The 16,245-nt window shown below is 39.6% G+C and overlaps 2 protein-coding genes across 2 annotated transcripts; one reads left to right on the forward strand and one right to left on the reverse strand.

The window, feature by feature from the left end:
• Nucleotides 1-278: 278 nt before the first annotated feature.
• Nucleotides 279-3,529, reverse strand: gpalpp1 (GPALPP motifs containing 1). The gene is made up of 7 exons (XM_034680749.1): nt 3,313-3,529; nt 3,079-3,190; nt 2,902-3,000; nt 1,856-2,111; nt 1,604-1,768; nt 1,407-1,511; nt 279-1,295 (listed from the first exon to the last, which is right to left on the reverse strand). Exons 1-7 carry the CDS (start codon nt 3,398-3,400, stop codon nt 1,077-1,079), a joined length of 1,044 nt encoding a protein of 347 aa, XP_034536640.1. The 5' UTR covers nt 3,401-3,529; the 3' UTR covers nt 279-1,076.
• A 975-nt stretch (nt 3,530-4,504) lies between these two features.
• On the forward strand, nt 4,505-13,246 carry ercc3 (excision repair cross-complementation group 3). Its single transcript, XM_034680597.1, has 15 exons — nt 4,505-4,688; nt 5,261-5,460; nt 5,543-5,779; nt 5,883-5,932; nt 6,021-6,156; nt 6,620-6,790; nt 7,655-7,859; nt 8,103-8,417; nt 8,532-8,716; nt 8,838-9,040; nt 9,134-9,230; nt 11,567-11,684; nt 11,779-11,897; nt 12,103-12,252; nt 12,366-13,246. Exons 1-15 carry the CDS (start codon nt 4,661-4,663, stop codon nt 12,498-12,500), a joined length of 2,349 nt encoding a protein of 782 aa, XP_034536488.1. The 5' UTR covers nt 4,505-4,660; the 3' UTR covers nt 12,501-13,246.
• The last annotated feature ends 2,999 nt before the right edge of the window (nt 13,247-16,245 follow it).

Genomic DNA, 16,245 nt, shown 5'->3' on the forward strand with positions numbered 1-16,245 from the left:
TCATTGAACCATGATCTGTGAGAATTAAAGAACTACAATGGACCAAATATTGATTTAAATAGTTAGAAATGGAGTTAAAAATTTGATTTAAAAAAATTTGTATTTGTATTTTTTGGGGGTTTCTGACACTTTTGGATAATTGAATATGCCCCGGGTCAAATTGACCCAGAAACATTACTGCTGTTCCAGGGAAACAGACAAAACAGGAGGGTTGAACAGTAAACACAAAACTCTTCAGTACACGCATTCACGAAAAGTAGGGATATGAACTAAACACATAAAGGTTTAAAAGAGAAAAGTTTATTGAACATAAAGGAAACTGAAAAATGTTTATGGTAAATATGAAATAGGTGCATACTGCATAAATATACATTTTAAAGCACTCTGTACAAAAGTTTTAACAATTCTATTCAATCCTAGTAAGCAGATTAAAAAACAAACAGTGATGGAGCTAAACAAACAATAATACTAGGTTGAATTATCAAGATCTATCAAAATACTTGTCAAAACAGGAGGTAACAGGAGGGGAATTAATGCAGCAAAAAACAAGTCAGCATTTCAGTACCAACTTTCCTCTTCCTGTGTGATTATCATTGTAACTTTTGGACATTTCTCACCTCTATAAGTGGGTTGTTACATTGAATTAATCATAATGCTAACTTTATATGTTTTAAACATTACTGAGGGTTTAATAACCCCTGATTGATTTATAATTAAAGACATGAAAATGACAAAGTGTGACTTATGTTCAACAAGATGCATATAAACCAAGCTGAATTCAACAATTGATTTTCAAACACTCTAAAGATATACTCCTAAAATGTCAATCAATACATGAAAAATATATATGTCATTTGTTTTGATGTTTCTTACCGTATCATTTCTGTGAATAATACAGTTTTTCCTGAAAAAATCTAAACTCAGCGACACTTCTGTCACGTCTTTAAGTCCAGGTTTGTTCACCTCACACACAACATAACGTTCAGTTTAACATTTGTGTAATACAGGAGTATCCAACAAAGTCCACTTATTACAAGCCAGAGGAAGATGTAACAGTCTTCCATCTCGACAGTCTCTCACAGGAACATTTTCTCTTTACTGTGGGAGAACCGGGTGTTCAGTTCCTGAGATTTCTTCAGCAGGCGCTGCTTCTGTGCTTCGTCAAAGCGATTCACCTGCAGGTCTTCGTCCCGATCGAATGGCCTCCTCTCCACTGGTTTGTCATCCTTCTCCTTTGCTTTCTCCTTCATCGTCTTGCTGTGCAAACTCATCAGAGACTGAGCACGCTTAGAGTCCTGATGAGAGACAGTGAGGGTGAGTCACATGTAGGTACTAGGGTAATCTCTGTTATGCACCGGAACATATAGACGTTTAGGAAACAAGAATGCAGAGGTTACACTACTTACATTATATTTAGACACTTTCTCAGCCATTTCCAAATCCTTTATGGAGACCTGTGGAGCATCCTCATCAGGTTCTGGTTCACCCTTCTCCTTTCGTTCATGGCGTTCCTGTGGGTCAAGAATAAACAATAGAAGTTAAAAAACAAAGAAATAACTTACAAATAGGTCAGTGTAAAGATAAGTTGTTCATCATTCCTTACCCTGGCCTTGCGCTCCCTGTCTGCTGGTGTATCTGTCCAAATAGAGCGATCTTTCTTCTCTGGACCCGACCTCTTCTTGAAAGTTCGAGCCCCTAAGCCGATGTGCTGCAGCTCTGGTGGGAGCTCTGTCATCCATGTTTCTCTGGCGATCACTTCAGGAGTGTCCTATCCATGCAAACACATAACACACAAAACAAATGACTGTTTAAATGTTGTTACAGTGACTTAGTGGGAAAAACATGGAGGACTCACATCTCCTGTCAGCTTGTCCTTCATCCGCTTTGCTCTACGCTCAAAGTCCAGCGCCACAGAGTCTTCAACAGGTCCTTTGGATGGCATGGGTCCGATCACATCATCATCCTCACCTTCGCTGCTGGAGGTCTCAGGCTTGTAGCCTGGGGGTAATGCAGGCCCTGAGGCATCCTCTCCATCATCATCATCATTTTCATCATCCTCATGTGCTGCTCTGCGAAATCCAGGAGGCAAAGCTGGTCCCAGCACCGGGGGTCTGATGGGAACACCATAATATTATTAATAATAATAATAATAATAATAATAATAATAATAATAATAATAATAATAATAATAACTTTATTTATATAGCACCTTTAAAAACAAATGTTTACAAAGTGCTTTGACAAACAAAGCATGGTTCAAATAACAAAGTAAACATTTGGAGAGCGAGGAGGATTTTTAATATCGCAAAACAAAATGCAATGCAACAGGTTAAAAAGAATACACGTAAATTAAACAGAATGAAGTGGTGGGACAATAGACCAGTAAATTATTGTTGAGAGGTTTTTCAAGGGTAAATAGATAATATAAATAAATAAATAAAAATGGATAAGTAAATAAAAGCATTACAAGGACAATAAAAGAGGTTTTCAGAATAGGAGGACGACATCAGATCGGGAAAATTAGAAAAAGTGAAAAGGATAAATTAGGAACATTAAAATAATAAATGAATAATAATAACAATAATAATAATAATAATAATAATAATAATAATAAATTAAACAATAAATAATCAAATAAAATAGTCAAATACAATTTAAGACAATTAATTAGTTGGATAAAAACAAAAAATAGTAATTAAATTGAAGCGGTTAGATGGATGAAGTCAGATAAAAGCAAGTCTGTAAAAATGGGTTTTAAGAAGAGACTTAAAAGATGTCACTGATTCTGCAAGCCTTATCTCCTCAGTGAGGTCATCCTCCAGAGAAAGCATGATCCCTCATGCAGTTACATCCATAATTAACAGACCTCTCTACACTTCTATCACAGATTAATCTAAATACCTTTCAGGTGAACTCTGTTGTTTCTTGAAGCCTGGTGGAAGAGCCGGTCCAAAGAAACCATCATCATCATCATGTTTCTTTGACTTTGTTTTCTGCCCCCTGTTTGAAAAGTTAAATGTTATAATTTTGCTTGCAGTGAAACTTATTAATAAAGTGATGATATGATATTAAACCTACCCCTCTGCAGCTGTGTGAGATGTCTTTGCTCGCTTCACCTCCTGCTCGCTCTCATCAGACGAGCTCGACCCAGCTCCGCGTTTATACCCGGGAGGCAGAGCAGGACCAAGACCTACCACAGAGGGACACGATGATGAGATAAATGACACCTGATGTAAATGTTTCTGCTTTATTCAATACTTTTTAAATAGTTAATGTTTACAGGTCTCTGAAAACACATCATTAGTGTCTTACTTCCTGTTTCTTTGTCAGAGTCTTCGTCGCTCTCCTCGTCTCTGAACATGGGCGGGAGGGCAGGACCGATATCTTCATCAGACGACATGTTTAAACTAATAACTCACTCAGTAAGAAGTTCAGTATTTCAATTAAATTACACTTAGAAGAGGAAATTGAGCTGGGACCTCGACGGGCAAATTTAACCTTTCACACCGGAAGTAAATAGTGACGGTCAAGCTGGTGAATGATACGCACACCAAACCGGAAGTGAGGTATTTTACTGACAAAAATAAATACAAATTTTTATTTTATTTTTATTTTACCTTTATTTTACCAGGAATAGTCCCATTGAGATACAAAGTCTCTTTTTCAAGGGAGCCCTGGCCAAGACAGCAGCATAAAAAATTTCACAAATAGAACAGGACAAAACATACAGTGGCAAGTAACTATTACATTGATTTATAAATTAGCAGTGTTAAGCTTTAAAACATGTGCACAAGCTGATCAGATGATCCTTTATCCTAGTTTTGAAATCCTCCAATCGAATTAAACAGTCCAGTTTCAAGCGACCCTGAAGCTTAAACCAAGAAGAGGGAGCAAAGATATTAAAAGCACTTAAATCAATGCATTTAGTGAGTTTTTCCTATTATACCGCTTATTTTTGTACTGATGCTACTTATTTTTATTACAGAAGAGGACTAGGGCCACTGAAAAAAAAAATGAAGGTCATTTTTTTTTCAAATTATTATTGTTATGAGAAAAAAAGTCAGAATTCTAAGATTAAAATTTTTTCTCTGAACTTCTGACTTTTTTTTCTCAAAATAAAAATCTTAAATCTCAGAATTCTGACTTTTTTCTCAGAACTTTGACTTTTTTTCTCAGAATCCTGACTTTAATCTCAGAATACTGACTTTAATTTCGGAATTCTGACTTCTGTTCTGACTTTGGTGTTTGTTTGTCTGTGTTATACCTGTTTGAAACAAAAAGAGTGAATTAGAAATATATATAGATATATATATAAAACCGAACTTTATGAAACTATTCATACATTTTAGATTTTTTTTTTTTTTTTACAAATTTGAATTATTTTAATCTAACTTTTTTCATCTGACTCAAATAAATTCCGACAGCTTTTACCATCATGGGTCGCCAAGTTTTTGTTTTTTTTAATCGAAAGTTATTTTATTCTGGAGGGGCACACCGGAAGTTACCCGTCCATGTTTCGGACGCACTTTACTCCGGTACATGTCGCAGCATCTTCTGCCACACGCAGTCTGTATTCTGTGTTACAACGAGAGGACATCAGTCAAGCTTTACTAAAGTCTGGAAGCCTTTGAAAGTTTTCACCTCTTTGAGAGTTTGTACAATGGGTAAAAAAGATAAAGGCGACCGGGGTGAGTTGTTTGAGTGTTGTTTAACCTAGCTAACATTAGCTTGGAGCTAAATATGTGGGAAAGTTGAAGATTATTCACAAGCTAGTAGCTTCAACAACAAACAGGAGGCTGTCAGGTCTTAGTCATGTCTCCCTACTAAATTACATGAGATATATTTCTTATACTAATAGATTATCATACATATATACTTTCCTTATCCCATGCTTCTTGTATTATTATTAAACTAAAATAAAGATGATGTAAATTAAAGACACAAAATTAGGCTAGATATCTGTGCAACTTGAGGAGTAAACAACCTTCAAGTATTGAAATTATGTAATTAAAGAAGTAAAATCAACAATAAACTAAATTGCATGTTTTAAGATGTAAACATGGACCTTTCTCCTGTAATATTTATAATATCATACTGGGGAAAACAGAAACGTCATACATTCTCATAAAGCAAAACATAAAAAATTACGAGTCCAATTAATTGTCATAAAATTGCTCGGATATAATCAAATTTTATGTCTATATATTGCTGTTGTTTTTTTCTTTGTAAATAATGTCTAACTCACGCTGTGTGTCTGCAGACAAGAAGTCCAAAAAGCGCTTCTATGAGGAAGAAGAAGATGAAGAGGAGGCAGGTGGCAGCGAGTCTCAGGAGGCCATACCTGCTGCTGCGGGGAAAACGGTGGACGAGTCCACTACCAAGCTGGACGAGTATGGAGCCAAAGACTATCGGATGCAGATGATGCTGAAGAATGATCACTCCTCACGCCCCCTCTGGGTGGTAAGACGTGTGATCCTGTCTGGTTATAAGAAACATCGTCCCTCTCTTCCTCTCTGTTTAACCGCCTTCATCTCTCGTTCAGGCTCCAGATGGACACATCTTCCTGGAAGCTTTCTCACCAGTTTATAAGTATGCTCAGGATTTCTTGGTGGCCATTGCAGAGCCGGTGTGCAGACCTAACCACGTCCACGAGTACAAGTTGACGGCGTACTCCCTGTATGCAGCTGTCAGCGTCGGGCTTCAGACCTCTGATATCGTGGAGTACCTGCAGAAACTCAGCAAGACGTCTGTACCTGATGGAATCATACAGTTCATCAAGGTCTGAGTGAGACTTGGATTGAGGGGAGGAGGGATGGACAGTATAGTTTCTGATGTCATAAGAGGAAAACAAAGTTATTCAACCTCTCCTGTCCTCTTTGCAGCTCTGCACAGTGAGCTACGGCAAAGTCAAGCTGGTGCTGAAGCACAACAGGTAAAGTCAACATCCATTCCTTCTGTTGTATCTTCACTGATCATCTCTTCAGAACTCTGATTAAACTGTGCTGCTCTCCTGTCGTCAGGTACTTTGTTGAGAGTGCCTTCCCTGATACAATCCAGCGCCTCCTGCAGGATAACGTGATCCGTGAATGTCGTCTCCGCACTGCAGACGGAGCGGACACAGAGCTCATCACTGAAATCATCCACAGCAAGTCTGCGGTACGACGTCCATTGTCTTGTTTAACTGCAACACAGAGCACCTCCTTGATGGCAGTAAAACCCAGATTTCCAAACTTAGGTTGGTCAGTGCTTTAGGTGGCAGATTTCTAACCAGTTAAATTGCCATGAACAGAGGCTGTAGTCTGCAAAGTGTAAGACTCAGCCATTTGCCCCATGCTGTGGCCTCCTCTCTGCACAGTTTTGGACTCTATCCTCTGTCCTTATTCGCTCAGTAAAGGCATAAGGAGCCTGAAAGATAATCTAAATATTAAAGTTGGTCAATGCATTCATTCAGCCAAACATTGCAGAGGATGTGAGGAAAGGTTCCATGGCTGCAAACTGAACAGTCTTCAAGGTCTCACCTGTATATTAAAACACCATCTAACTAAAGAGCAGCATCTTCTGCAGTGTGGAAAACCCCTGACATAAGCTTTAACTCATCCTGCTCCCCTCCCTCTCACAGATCTCCAAGTCTGTTCAGGACAAAGGAGGCCCTTCCACTACAGAGCAGCCTGCTGATGGACAGGCCTCCACCCAGCAGGTCCCCGAGGACATCTTCAGTTACTACGAGCAGATGGATAAAGAGGAAGAAGAGGAGGAAGAGACTCAGACTGTGTCTTTTGAGATTCGCCAGGTACACACAGATAAATTCATCTTTTACCTGCTGTTTTTCTGATGCATACTAAAAATCACTGCTGACACTAAGAACTGGATTAAGACTCAAACACCAAGTTACAATCAATGGCTGTCAATCATAGAGGATACACTTGTGAGGGAGAAATTTACATATAGTTAAAATAAAGGAAGAATAATTTATAAGAATATATAAAACAAAGAAGAATTTTTTAATTAATGACAAATAAAAAAAAAAGGAAAGAAAATGTCTGCTAACTTAATTTCACTCTATTTAATTTGAATTATTTTATATATTTTATATTATTTTAATTAAAATAATGTTTGTAATTATTGACAAAATAAAATAGAAAAATGAATAATTAAAATTGACAAAATCCCTGCTGACAAAAAATCAAGCATATCATTTTGCATAATATTTGTAATTCTTCAAAATATTAAATAATACAATTTTTATTAATCAGCAGTTTTTAACATGACACGTTCAGTTTACAGGATATAAATCAAAGGAACGTAGTATAAAAAACATTCATGAACCTGAAACCAGATTTTTTCTTGAAAAAGTTCATGAAAATTCAAACATTTTATTCACAGCTGCGTCTGAAGGAGGGAAAATTAATATTACACAGTTACAGTACGCTTTGTAAAATGGTTAGTAGTTTATATGATCATGCATAACTTATAATTATTGAACTTAAACACTGGAGTCCACTTTTTTCTTCAGTAGCAAAGACCAGCAGATGGGATCTCTTCACACTGGACTCTCTAAGGGTCTCTGGGTCTTTGCTTCAAATCAGCCATCGAGCTTGAATCCAGTTTTTACGTCCAGCTCACACCTCTCGTACTCTTCTCTGACCCGGTGCAGGAGATGATCGAGGAGCTGCAGAAGCGATGTATTCAGATGGAGTACCCCCTCCTGGCAGAGTACGACTTTCGCAACGACACAGTCAACCCAGACATCAACATAGACCTGAAGCCCACTGCTGTGCTGCGGCCCTACCAGGAGAAGAGCCTGCGCAAGATGTTTGGGAACGGACGTGCTCGCTCGGGGGTCATCGTGCTGCCCTGCGGTGAGACGGCAGCTTTGGAACATTTAGTGATAGAACGGAGAAGCATGTCATCTGAATAACTGTACGACTTTAAAATGTGTGAATGATAAATGCTTCTCAGCCTGTTTGAAAGGATTTATAAACTCTTTATCTTTACAGTACACCCTCAACTCAAACTGCTGCTCCTCATTATGTTTTTTTAGTTGCACATCATCATAAGAGTGTCTTTTATCACCATCTGTCCGTCTCCTCTTCGCTCTCCAGGAGCTGGAAAGTCTCTGGTCGGCGTGACGGCAGCGTGCACGGTGCGTAAGCGCTGCCTGGTGTTGGGTAACTCCTCGGTGTCCGTGGAGCAGTGGAAGGCTCAGTTCAAGATGTGGTCCACCATCGACGACTCTCAGATCTGTCGCTTCACCTCAGACGCCAAAGACAAGCCCATCGGCTGCTCGGTGGCCATCAGCACCTACTCCATGCTGGGTCACACCACCAAGCGCTCCTGGGAGGCTGAGCGGGTCATGGAGTGGATGAGGAGCCAGGAGTGGGGACTCATCATCCTGGATGAGGTGCACACTATCCCTGGTGAGCTGGCAGAGTCTACCAATGAAACTGTGAACTCCATGAGTACCTTAATTCATGCATTCAGTCACATCAGGAGGAAAATGTAGAAGCTAAGAGTCTGCGTTTCCTCTACAGCCAAGATGTTTCGTCGTGTCCTCACCATCGTGCAGGCGCACTGTAAGATGGGGCTCACCGCCACACTCGTCAGAGAGGATGATAAGATTGTGGACTTAAACTTCCTCATCGGACCGAAGCTGTTTGAGGCGAACTGGATGGAGCTGCAGAACAACGGCTACATTGCTAAAGTGCAGTGTGCAGAAGTGAGTTTTGCAGCAAACCAGGAGAGAAACACGTCATACATGAACGATGGATCTCTGTTCTCCACGTAAACTTCCTGATAGATGTTGTCAAAGCATTAATATCCTCTTGCCTGTGATTCAGGTGTGGTGCCCGATGTCCCCCGAGTTCTACAGGGAGTACGTCGCCATAAAGACAAAGAAGCGTATCCTCTTCTACACCATGAACCCCAACAAGTTCCGTGCGTGTCAGTTTCTGATTCGCTTCCACGAGCGGCGCAACGACAAGATCATCGTCTTCGCTGACAACGTGTTCGCCCTGAAGGAATACGCCATCCGCCTCAACAAGTACGCCGTTCACAAAGAGAGCTGAAGGTGGACTTCTTATCCTCAGACAGGATTTCTTCATGTGTTTATTTCCTTCTCGTCTTTCCTCTGCAGACCTTACATCTACGGGCCGACCTCTCAGGGCGAGCGCATGCAGATTTTACAGAACTTCAAACACAACCCAAAGATCAACACTATCTTCATCTCCAAGGTAAACTAATACATCTATAATTACTTTACAGAGTCAGCTGAATTTATGCAGCCGCAATTTGCAGCATGTGACCAGTAGAGGGCACAGCCGTGTTTCTAGTTAACTATCATTTAATTGCCTCCACTCTGCACCTGTGTGGACACGGGGAGTACGGGTGCAGAGAGGGCTGCAGCAAGCTCTTACAGTTTTTCTCATTTTTTGAAAGCAAGCCTCATACTCTCAGAACTCTACACACAAATCAAAAAACACACACACAATGGGCAAAACCCCTCAGTTCTCCTGCAAAATGAAACTTTACATTCAGAACAATGCTATTTCTTCTCAAAATGGTATTTCGTTTTCAAATGACACACACAAACCACCATATGAATATACAATTATAAGAACCAGTTGAACACTAATGTGCTCAATGTAAAACACTATGATGAATGGAAAACACTTCTTCTCCATTCATCATAATGACTTAGGCCTTTTTTTTTTTCAGTGTTACACTTACTACAGGCAGTACATACATAAGTGTGTCGTACAATATTTTAGAATATTGTTTTTATACTCAAAACACACAAATACACGGTAACAAATATACTTTATTTTACTCCCCAAAAAAACAGTGTACATCCCAACCAACACAAAGTTGCACATACATTGGTCTACATACAAAACAGAAGAATGTACTGTATACAGTTGCAGTAAAAAATTAACATTAAAAACGCTGCATCCTCTCTTCTGTTTCGGTCTGGCCACAGCACCTCATCCACATCACAAGCAATGCTTTCCCTGGCAAAGCAGCAGATGGAAATATAGCTCTGATTACTAAATGTAAAACTGTGTGACAGGTGTTTGCCCATGTGATGAGTCAGTGTGCATAGTAGGGCAATTAACTTTAGATTTTGAATGACAGTGTGTTCCTTGTGAAAAGAAGAGATTTTCTTCCTGAAAATTGTGCCAAATGCAGAGAATTGTGTGTAGTGTTTTGAAAAAAGTGTGTTTTAGAACTGCAATTTGAGTGTAAAGCAGGAATTGTGCTTGTAGTTTAGCAGAATTGGTTCAGGGGGCTGGTGCATGGGTTACATGTTGTGGTCATTGTGTCTCAAGTACCAGTATTTGTGTGTAAACAATTGAGAAAAACTGTAAATCAGACATTATAAAAACACACAAACTCATATTTCCCCTTTTTTACTGTGAGAATATATGTAGAGTAAGCATCCATGTGCTTTTCTTGTCACTGAATTGTGATGGACATATGGATTCTAATACTTCCTGCGTAGCACAGAAACTAACAGAGCTTCTCCATCACTCATCACCGCTTCTGAGGTGCTTTACGAAACTGTGCTCCTGTGCCAGATTTCAATCTTTGGCTCCTCGATTATCAATCAATCAATATAGCTTTATTTATAAAGCACCTTTCATACAAATCAGATGCAATTAAAGAGCTTTACAGCGACTGAGAACAAGAGAGAAGCAGAAGTAAAATAATGGAAAGTGTTTTGGCACTGTGAACATTTTTGGAACTCAATTCACAGATTCACAGAATCAGTTTTAAAATTAAAACTTGATCAAAAACTTTGTGTTTATTTATTAAATGATAAGCAAAATCTTTATTTAGATTAAAAGAAAACAGTGCAGATTACTAATTACAATAACATATTAGCTGACTTTAGAATGTGGAAATGATAGATGATGGGCTCTTGTTTGTGTGAAAATCAGACACACTGTAAGAAAATAGAAATGATTAAATGCTTGTAGAGGAAATACACCTGTAAATTGAAGGTGCAGCTCATGGCACGTCTGTATTTCCGCCTGTAAGTCACTGAATATTCTTTGGTGTGTCGTCAAATCGATCATCAGCAAAAAGAAAAGTGTGTTACAGTTTTCTTTCTGTGTCGGGTAGGTTTTCCTCAAGGCTTAGACTTTCCTTGAAGGATTTACATTTCCTGTAGAAGCTCCTTTGTTTGTGTAGAAGGATCAATGAGAGCAAAAATTCAGGCGCACAGAACCGTCATGAAATGTGTTTCCCAACAAGAACATGACCTCAAGTTTCAGGAGTGGATTCAAAACAGAAACCTGAATGTCCCGGATTGGCCGCGTCCTTATCTCAACCCAAGTGTGAACGTATGGCTGGATACTGAGGATATCCTCACACCCCGGCTGAGCTGGAGCAGATTTAGAACAAAGAAAGGGCAGAAATTAGGCTGATTGAGACGGATCAACATAAAGTCAAGACTGTAAATAATGCAGGAGGTGCTTTTCCAGAGTAGTGACCTGAGAGAGTCTGCGTTAAGTTTGAGATTAAGTGATTATTTGTTGGATTTCACATCAGTGTTTTTGTGAAACAGGTTGGAGACACCTCCTTTGACCTGCCAGAAGCCAACGTGCTGATCCAGATCTCCTCTCATGGAGGATCACGACGACAGGAGGCCCAGAGGCTCGGCAGAGTCTTACGAGCCAAGAAAGGTGAGACAACCTGCAACACGAGTCACACATGATGAAGTTATTTTGTTGTTTACCTCCATTCACAGTAATTTATTTAACCTCCCTGCTCCTTCAGGTATGGTCGCTGAGGAGTACAACGCTTACTTCTACTCACTGGTGTCGCAGGACACTCAGGAGATGGCTTACTCCACCAAGAGGCAGAGGTTCCTGGTGGACCAGGGGTACAGCTTCAAGGTGTGTTCTGCACGAATTTCACAACATGTTCTTAATAAGTTACACAACCTAAAACATGCAAACACCAAGCTTGAAGATAGATGGGGATAGACGGGTAGCAAGATCCAGTCTACCTGCTCCTGCTCCCTCAGTACAAGCATCATTTTAGAATAGTCTCAAACGACATTCCCGCTCACAGATATCATCTCGTCTCTTCTTCTCTCAGGTGATCACAAAGTTAGCCGGGATGGAGGAGGAGGATTTGATGTTTTCCTCCAGAGATGACCAACAGCAGCTGCTCCAGAAGGTCCTGGCTGCATCAGACCTGGATGCTGAGGAGGAGGTGGTGGCAGGAGAGGTCGGGGGGCGTCCACAGGTGAGGACTTAAGTCAAACTCAAAGAGCATATCAACGTAAATACCTTTGTATTCTTACAGCTGCTGTAATGTGTTTAACGACACTCCTACATCTCCTTCTCTCTCTCTATCAGTTCTCGAGGCGAACCGGCACCATGAGCTCCATGTCGGGCGCAGACGACACCATCTACATGGAGTACCAGAGTCGAGGAAGCAAAGCCTCTCTAGGAAAGGGCGTTCACCCTCTGTTCAAGCGCTTCAGGAAGTAGAAGCAGCGTCTGAGTCCTGAAACACTGACTCACCGGTTGGTGTGTGATAACGTACAGTAAGGCAAAGCTCCAGGCTGCCAGCTGAAGGATCACAATGTGTTGATGCCCTCTACGGTTTGATTTAATGTTCTGAGCTTCAGCTTCTCGAGCACTGAACTGTGAACGCACAGATTCAGATGAAATAAGATGCAGACTGATGTCAGACTCTGTCTCCTGTCGTCTGGAGAAACTTTGATTCAGATGTGATTTTTAATTGCTGCGTTGTGATACAATAATGAAACTGTGCAATGCTCACAAGACAAAAATCTGCTCTGTGTATAACACAAAACTCTTAACGTACCCCACGCTTCACAGCCTTACTCTCTTTGTTCAGTGGGTTTCAGATCCTGGAGTGTGTTTGAGAACTGATGTATATAAAACTGAGATAATTGTCCTTCAGGAGGGTAAAGAGCGACTCTAAATCGTTCCTCAATGAAAGGAATGACATGTCTTATCTGCTGTTTATGGTCACCTCACAGCCAACTGTCTCTGAAGAAGAACACCAGGGATGTGTTTTATGCTTTTGGTTGTACAAATGTTTATAAATTTTCTAACATTTTATAATTACAGCCTCATAAATCTGCAGACATCGGTCTGCTCCTGAAAGCTTGGTAGATTTTTCACTTGATTTTGTCTGTTCTTGAATTCTTTAAAATGTTTTGTAAAAAAATAAACCTGTTCCTTTAAAATCTAAAGATTGAAAGCTCCTCTGGTGTTTGTGTGATTATTTATTTATTATGTTGAAATGCTGAGTCAGCATTCAAATGTTGTCCAATTTTCACCGTTCAACTTTTAAACTATTCAGCTCCTTCACCTCTTTCAGGCTATCTTTTCACATATTCAGCCCTTATACTTTTTGAATTATTCAACTTTATTTTAACTTTATTTTAACATTGAAACAGATGGGGCGGAATCTTCAAATCCACTTCAACTTCTTTAACATCTACAGCTTATAGCTTCAGCATACGTTCACTTATAGACTCCATTCACACTTTAAACTGTTCACAAGACTTTCGGCTATCTACACATGATTTACTTGTTTGATATCTTTCACAGTTTCTGAGATTTCACTGTTTATAAATTCATCAAGTTTCAGCTTTTTCCTTACTTTGTGTGTGGGATGGAACACTGATGAGCAGAGTGAGAGGTTCAAATCTTAAAGTGGGCAGGCTGGGAAAACAATGTGACATGCCCTGTGGAAAAATTGCCAGAAAATCCACAAATTTCACTCCACATACACAAATAAGACATCAAAACGTTCCCTGTCTTCTCCTGCTTCTGTCAAAGAGGTAACTAAAGCAAAACATTGTACCGTTGAGCCAGCAGGTCACCAACTTTCAGAGCAAGTCTCTCTGCTCTGCCATCTGCTGTAATGTTAAATATTTCTTGAAGGCAGCAAACGGTTCACCTTTCTTAACTTGCTGCCCTGACCACATTTCTGACTGTACAGACATGAAAAACACATCACTGTGTTCATCGGGGTCTTGTGATGCTCACGGTTTAATCCTTTTTCTGATAGCTATTACGGTTATCGCACAGTGTCTGCATATGTAGACCGTACTTTTCCCTATGAATCCCATTCTTAATCAACTGTCACACAGCAGTTACACAGCTGGTCCTATGACCATGGCAACAACTAATGACACACACACACACACTCTCACACACCAATGATTAAGATGACCTCATCAGTGAGTGACAAACACAAGCATGTACACACACACACACACACACGCACACACACAGACACACAGGTTAGACATTTCCATAGTAGTTAGTTCAAGCAGTTTTATAGGTGCTACTACTTCCACTTCTTCTACTTCTTCCACTTCTTCCGCTTCCTCTACTTTTTCCACTTCTTCCGCTTCTTCTACCTTTTCCACTTCTTCCACTTCAACTACTTCTACTTCTCTTCCACATGTTCAGCTGTGTTTCACAGCTTTCAGCCTTCAGCTTCAGCATTTCAATGCATTTGCTTTCAGGAAATGCAACCTTTCTAGCTCAAATAGAATTCATGCGGGATTACTTGTCTATGTCCACTATAGCAGGTTGAAGTTAAAACTGGAGTTTAGTGCTTTATCGTGCACAAAAGGAAGACAATATGATCCTTTTATTTGTCTTAATTTAGACAGACTTTCATGGAAATACAAAATATGTATATATACAAGATTTCTGCAGACTGTTTTTCAAAATAGAAGCCTAATTTCAGCTACTTTTTTCTCCTGGTTCTGACCATAGACAGTCTATGGCTCTGACAGAGACTCATCAAGTCTGATAAGCAGGTAGTGATAATGACAAAGTGACCTCAGACCACCTCAGAGTCTTGAAGAGTGACAGTAGCTGAGAGGACTCAGTGTCTTAGCTTCAGCATCTGAAACTAACATGAATCAACAGGTTCAGTAATAACAAAAATAATCTTTATTGAGGTTGACAGACATGTTTTGTGTAGATGCAGTGAAGTCAGTGTATCACCTGTAAATAAAGGGGAATTATTTTAGGCATATTTTAACAAAGAATGATGAGATATAAAGTCCAGGATCGCTTTCTGTGGCATGCACTGAGACATGATATGGAAAGTAAAAGAAAAAGCCTCGACCTGCACACACTGAGATCTACCTGACAAGTGATTTCTTTGTTGTTTTTGTTGACAGTCCTAGAAATGCCTCGTGAACTTCCTGCTCAAAGTTGGACCCTCGCTCTCCAAGATCTGCAGATGTAGCATAATGGTTGCATTGCCAAAGTCCAAAATGCAGAGATGAGTCATCTTAATATACAGTTAAAATCTAACCAGATCTGACCCACAGATGAACTTGGACTTTTATTAACTCATGTTTATAGTGTTTGAATGCACATGGTTGTTTTGATGGCTGTGTTGTGAGGATAACGTTCCTTTCTCTTCTTTCTTTTATCCATTTAAACATTTCTTCACTTCACAGTCAGCCTATAAACTGACAGCTGAATCATCTCTGAGGTAAACAAAGCAACCTTTAATAAATGTACAGTTTATGGCAAGGAGTGAACCAATGAAGCCATTGTTCACCCAGTGTGTGCTCCACTTTTGGCATTCAGTGTTTATTTGTGTTTATTTGGTCACAACAACTGGATCAGATTATCTCCTTCTCTTAATTTTGCAGGTGATTACTCGTTCTCTTAAACACTGCAAAACAAAGCACGCAAAGCCGGATTACTGAGAGCACTTTTTCTGCGAACCATGATAAAGATTAAAGCGTTACCTGAGTCAGGATTTTATCAGTCACCTCGTACGCACCCTGAGTCAAACTATACCGTGTTGATTATAATGTCCAGTCAGTCAGCAGTGATGGAATAATGTCTTATGTAATGAATCTTATCGGCTGTGTGTGGTCACCTCAGAGACAAGCCTGCTCCTGATAACAAAGCAGATGTTAGTTTTCATTTTTCTCTCTTTTAAAGTTTGTTTTATAAAATTTAAATGTCTGATAATTTAGCTCCAAAAAAGGGAAAACTCCTCAAGTAATTATTTTTTCCTTTTCTAAGCGGTGGTAAGGAGCAGAGGTGGGTAGAGTAAACCAAAACAGTACTCAAGTAAAAGTACTGTTACTTTCTAATGATGTTACTTAAGTAGAAGTAAGAGTACTCATAGAAATAAGTACTTGAGAAAGAGTAAATAAGTACCTAAAAAAAAACTACTCAAGTAGTGAGTAACTTGTGAGTAGTATCATATATA

The sequence above is a fragment of the Notolabrus celidotus genome, chromosome 3 (assembly GCF_009762535.1).
Source record: "Notolabrus celidotus isolate fNotCel1 chromosome 3, fNotCel1.pri, whole genome shotgun sequence".
In the NCBI taxonomy this organism is placed as follows: Eukaryota; Metazoa; Chordata; class Actinopteri; order Labriformes; family Labridae; genus Notolabrus; species Notolabrus celidotus.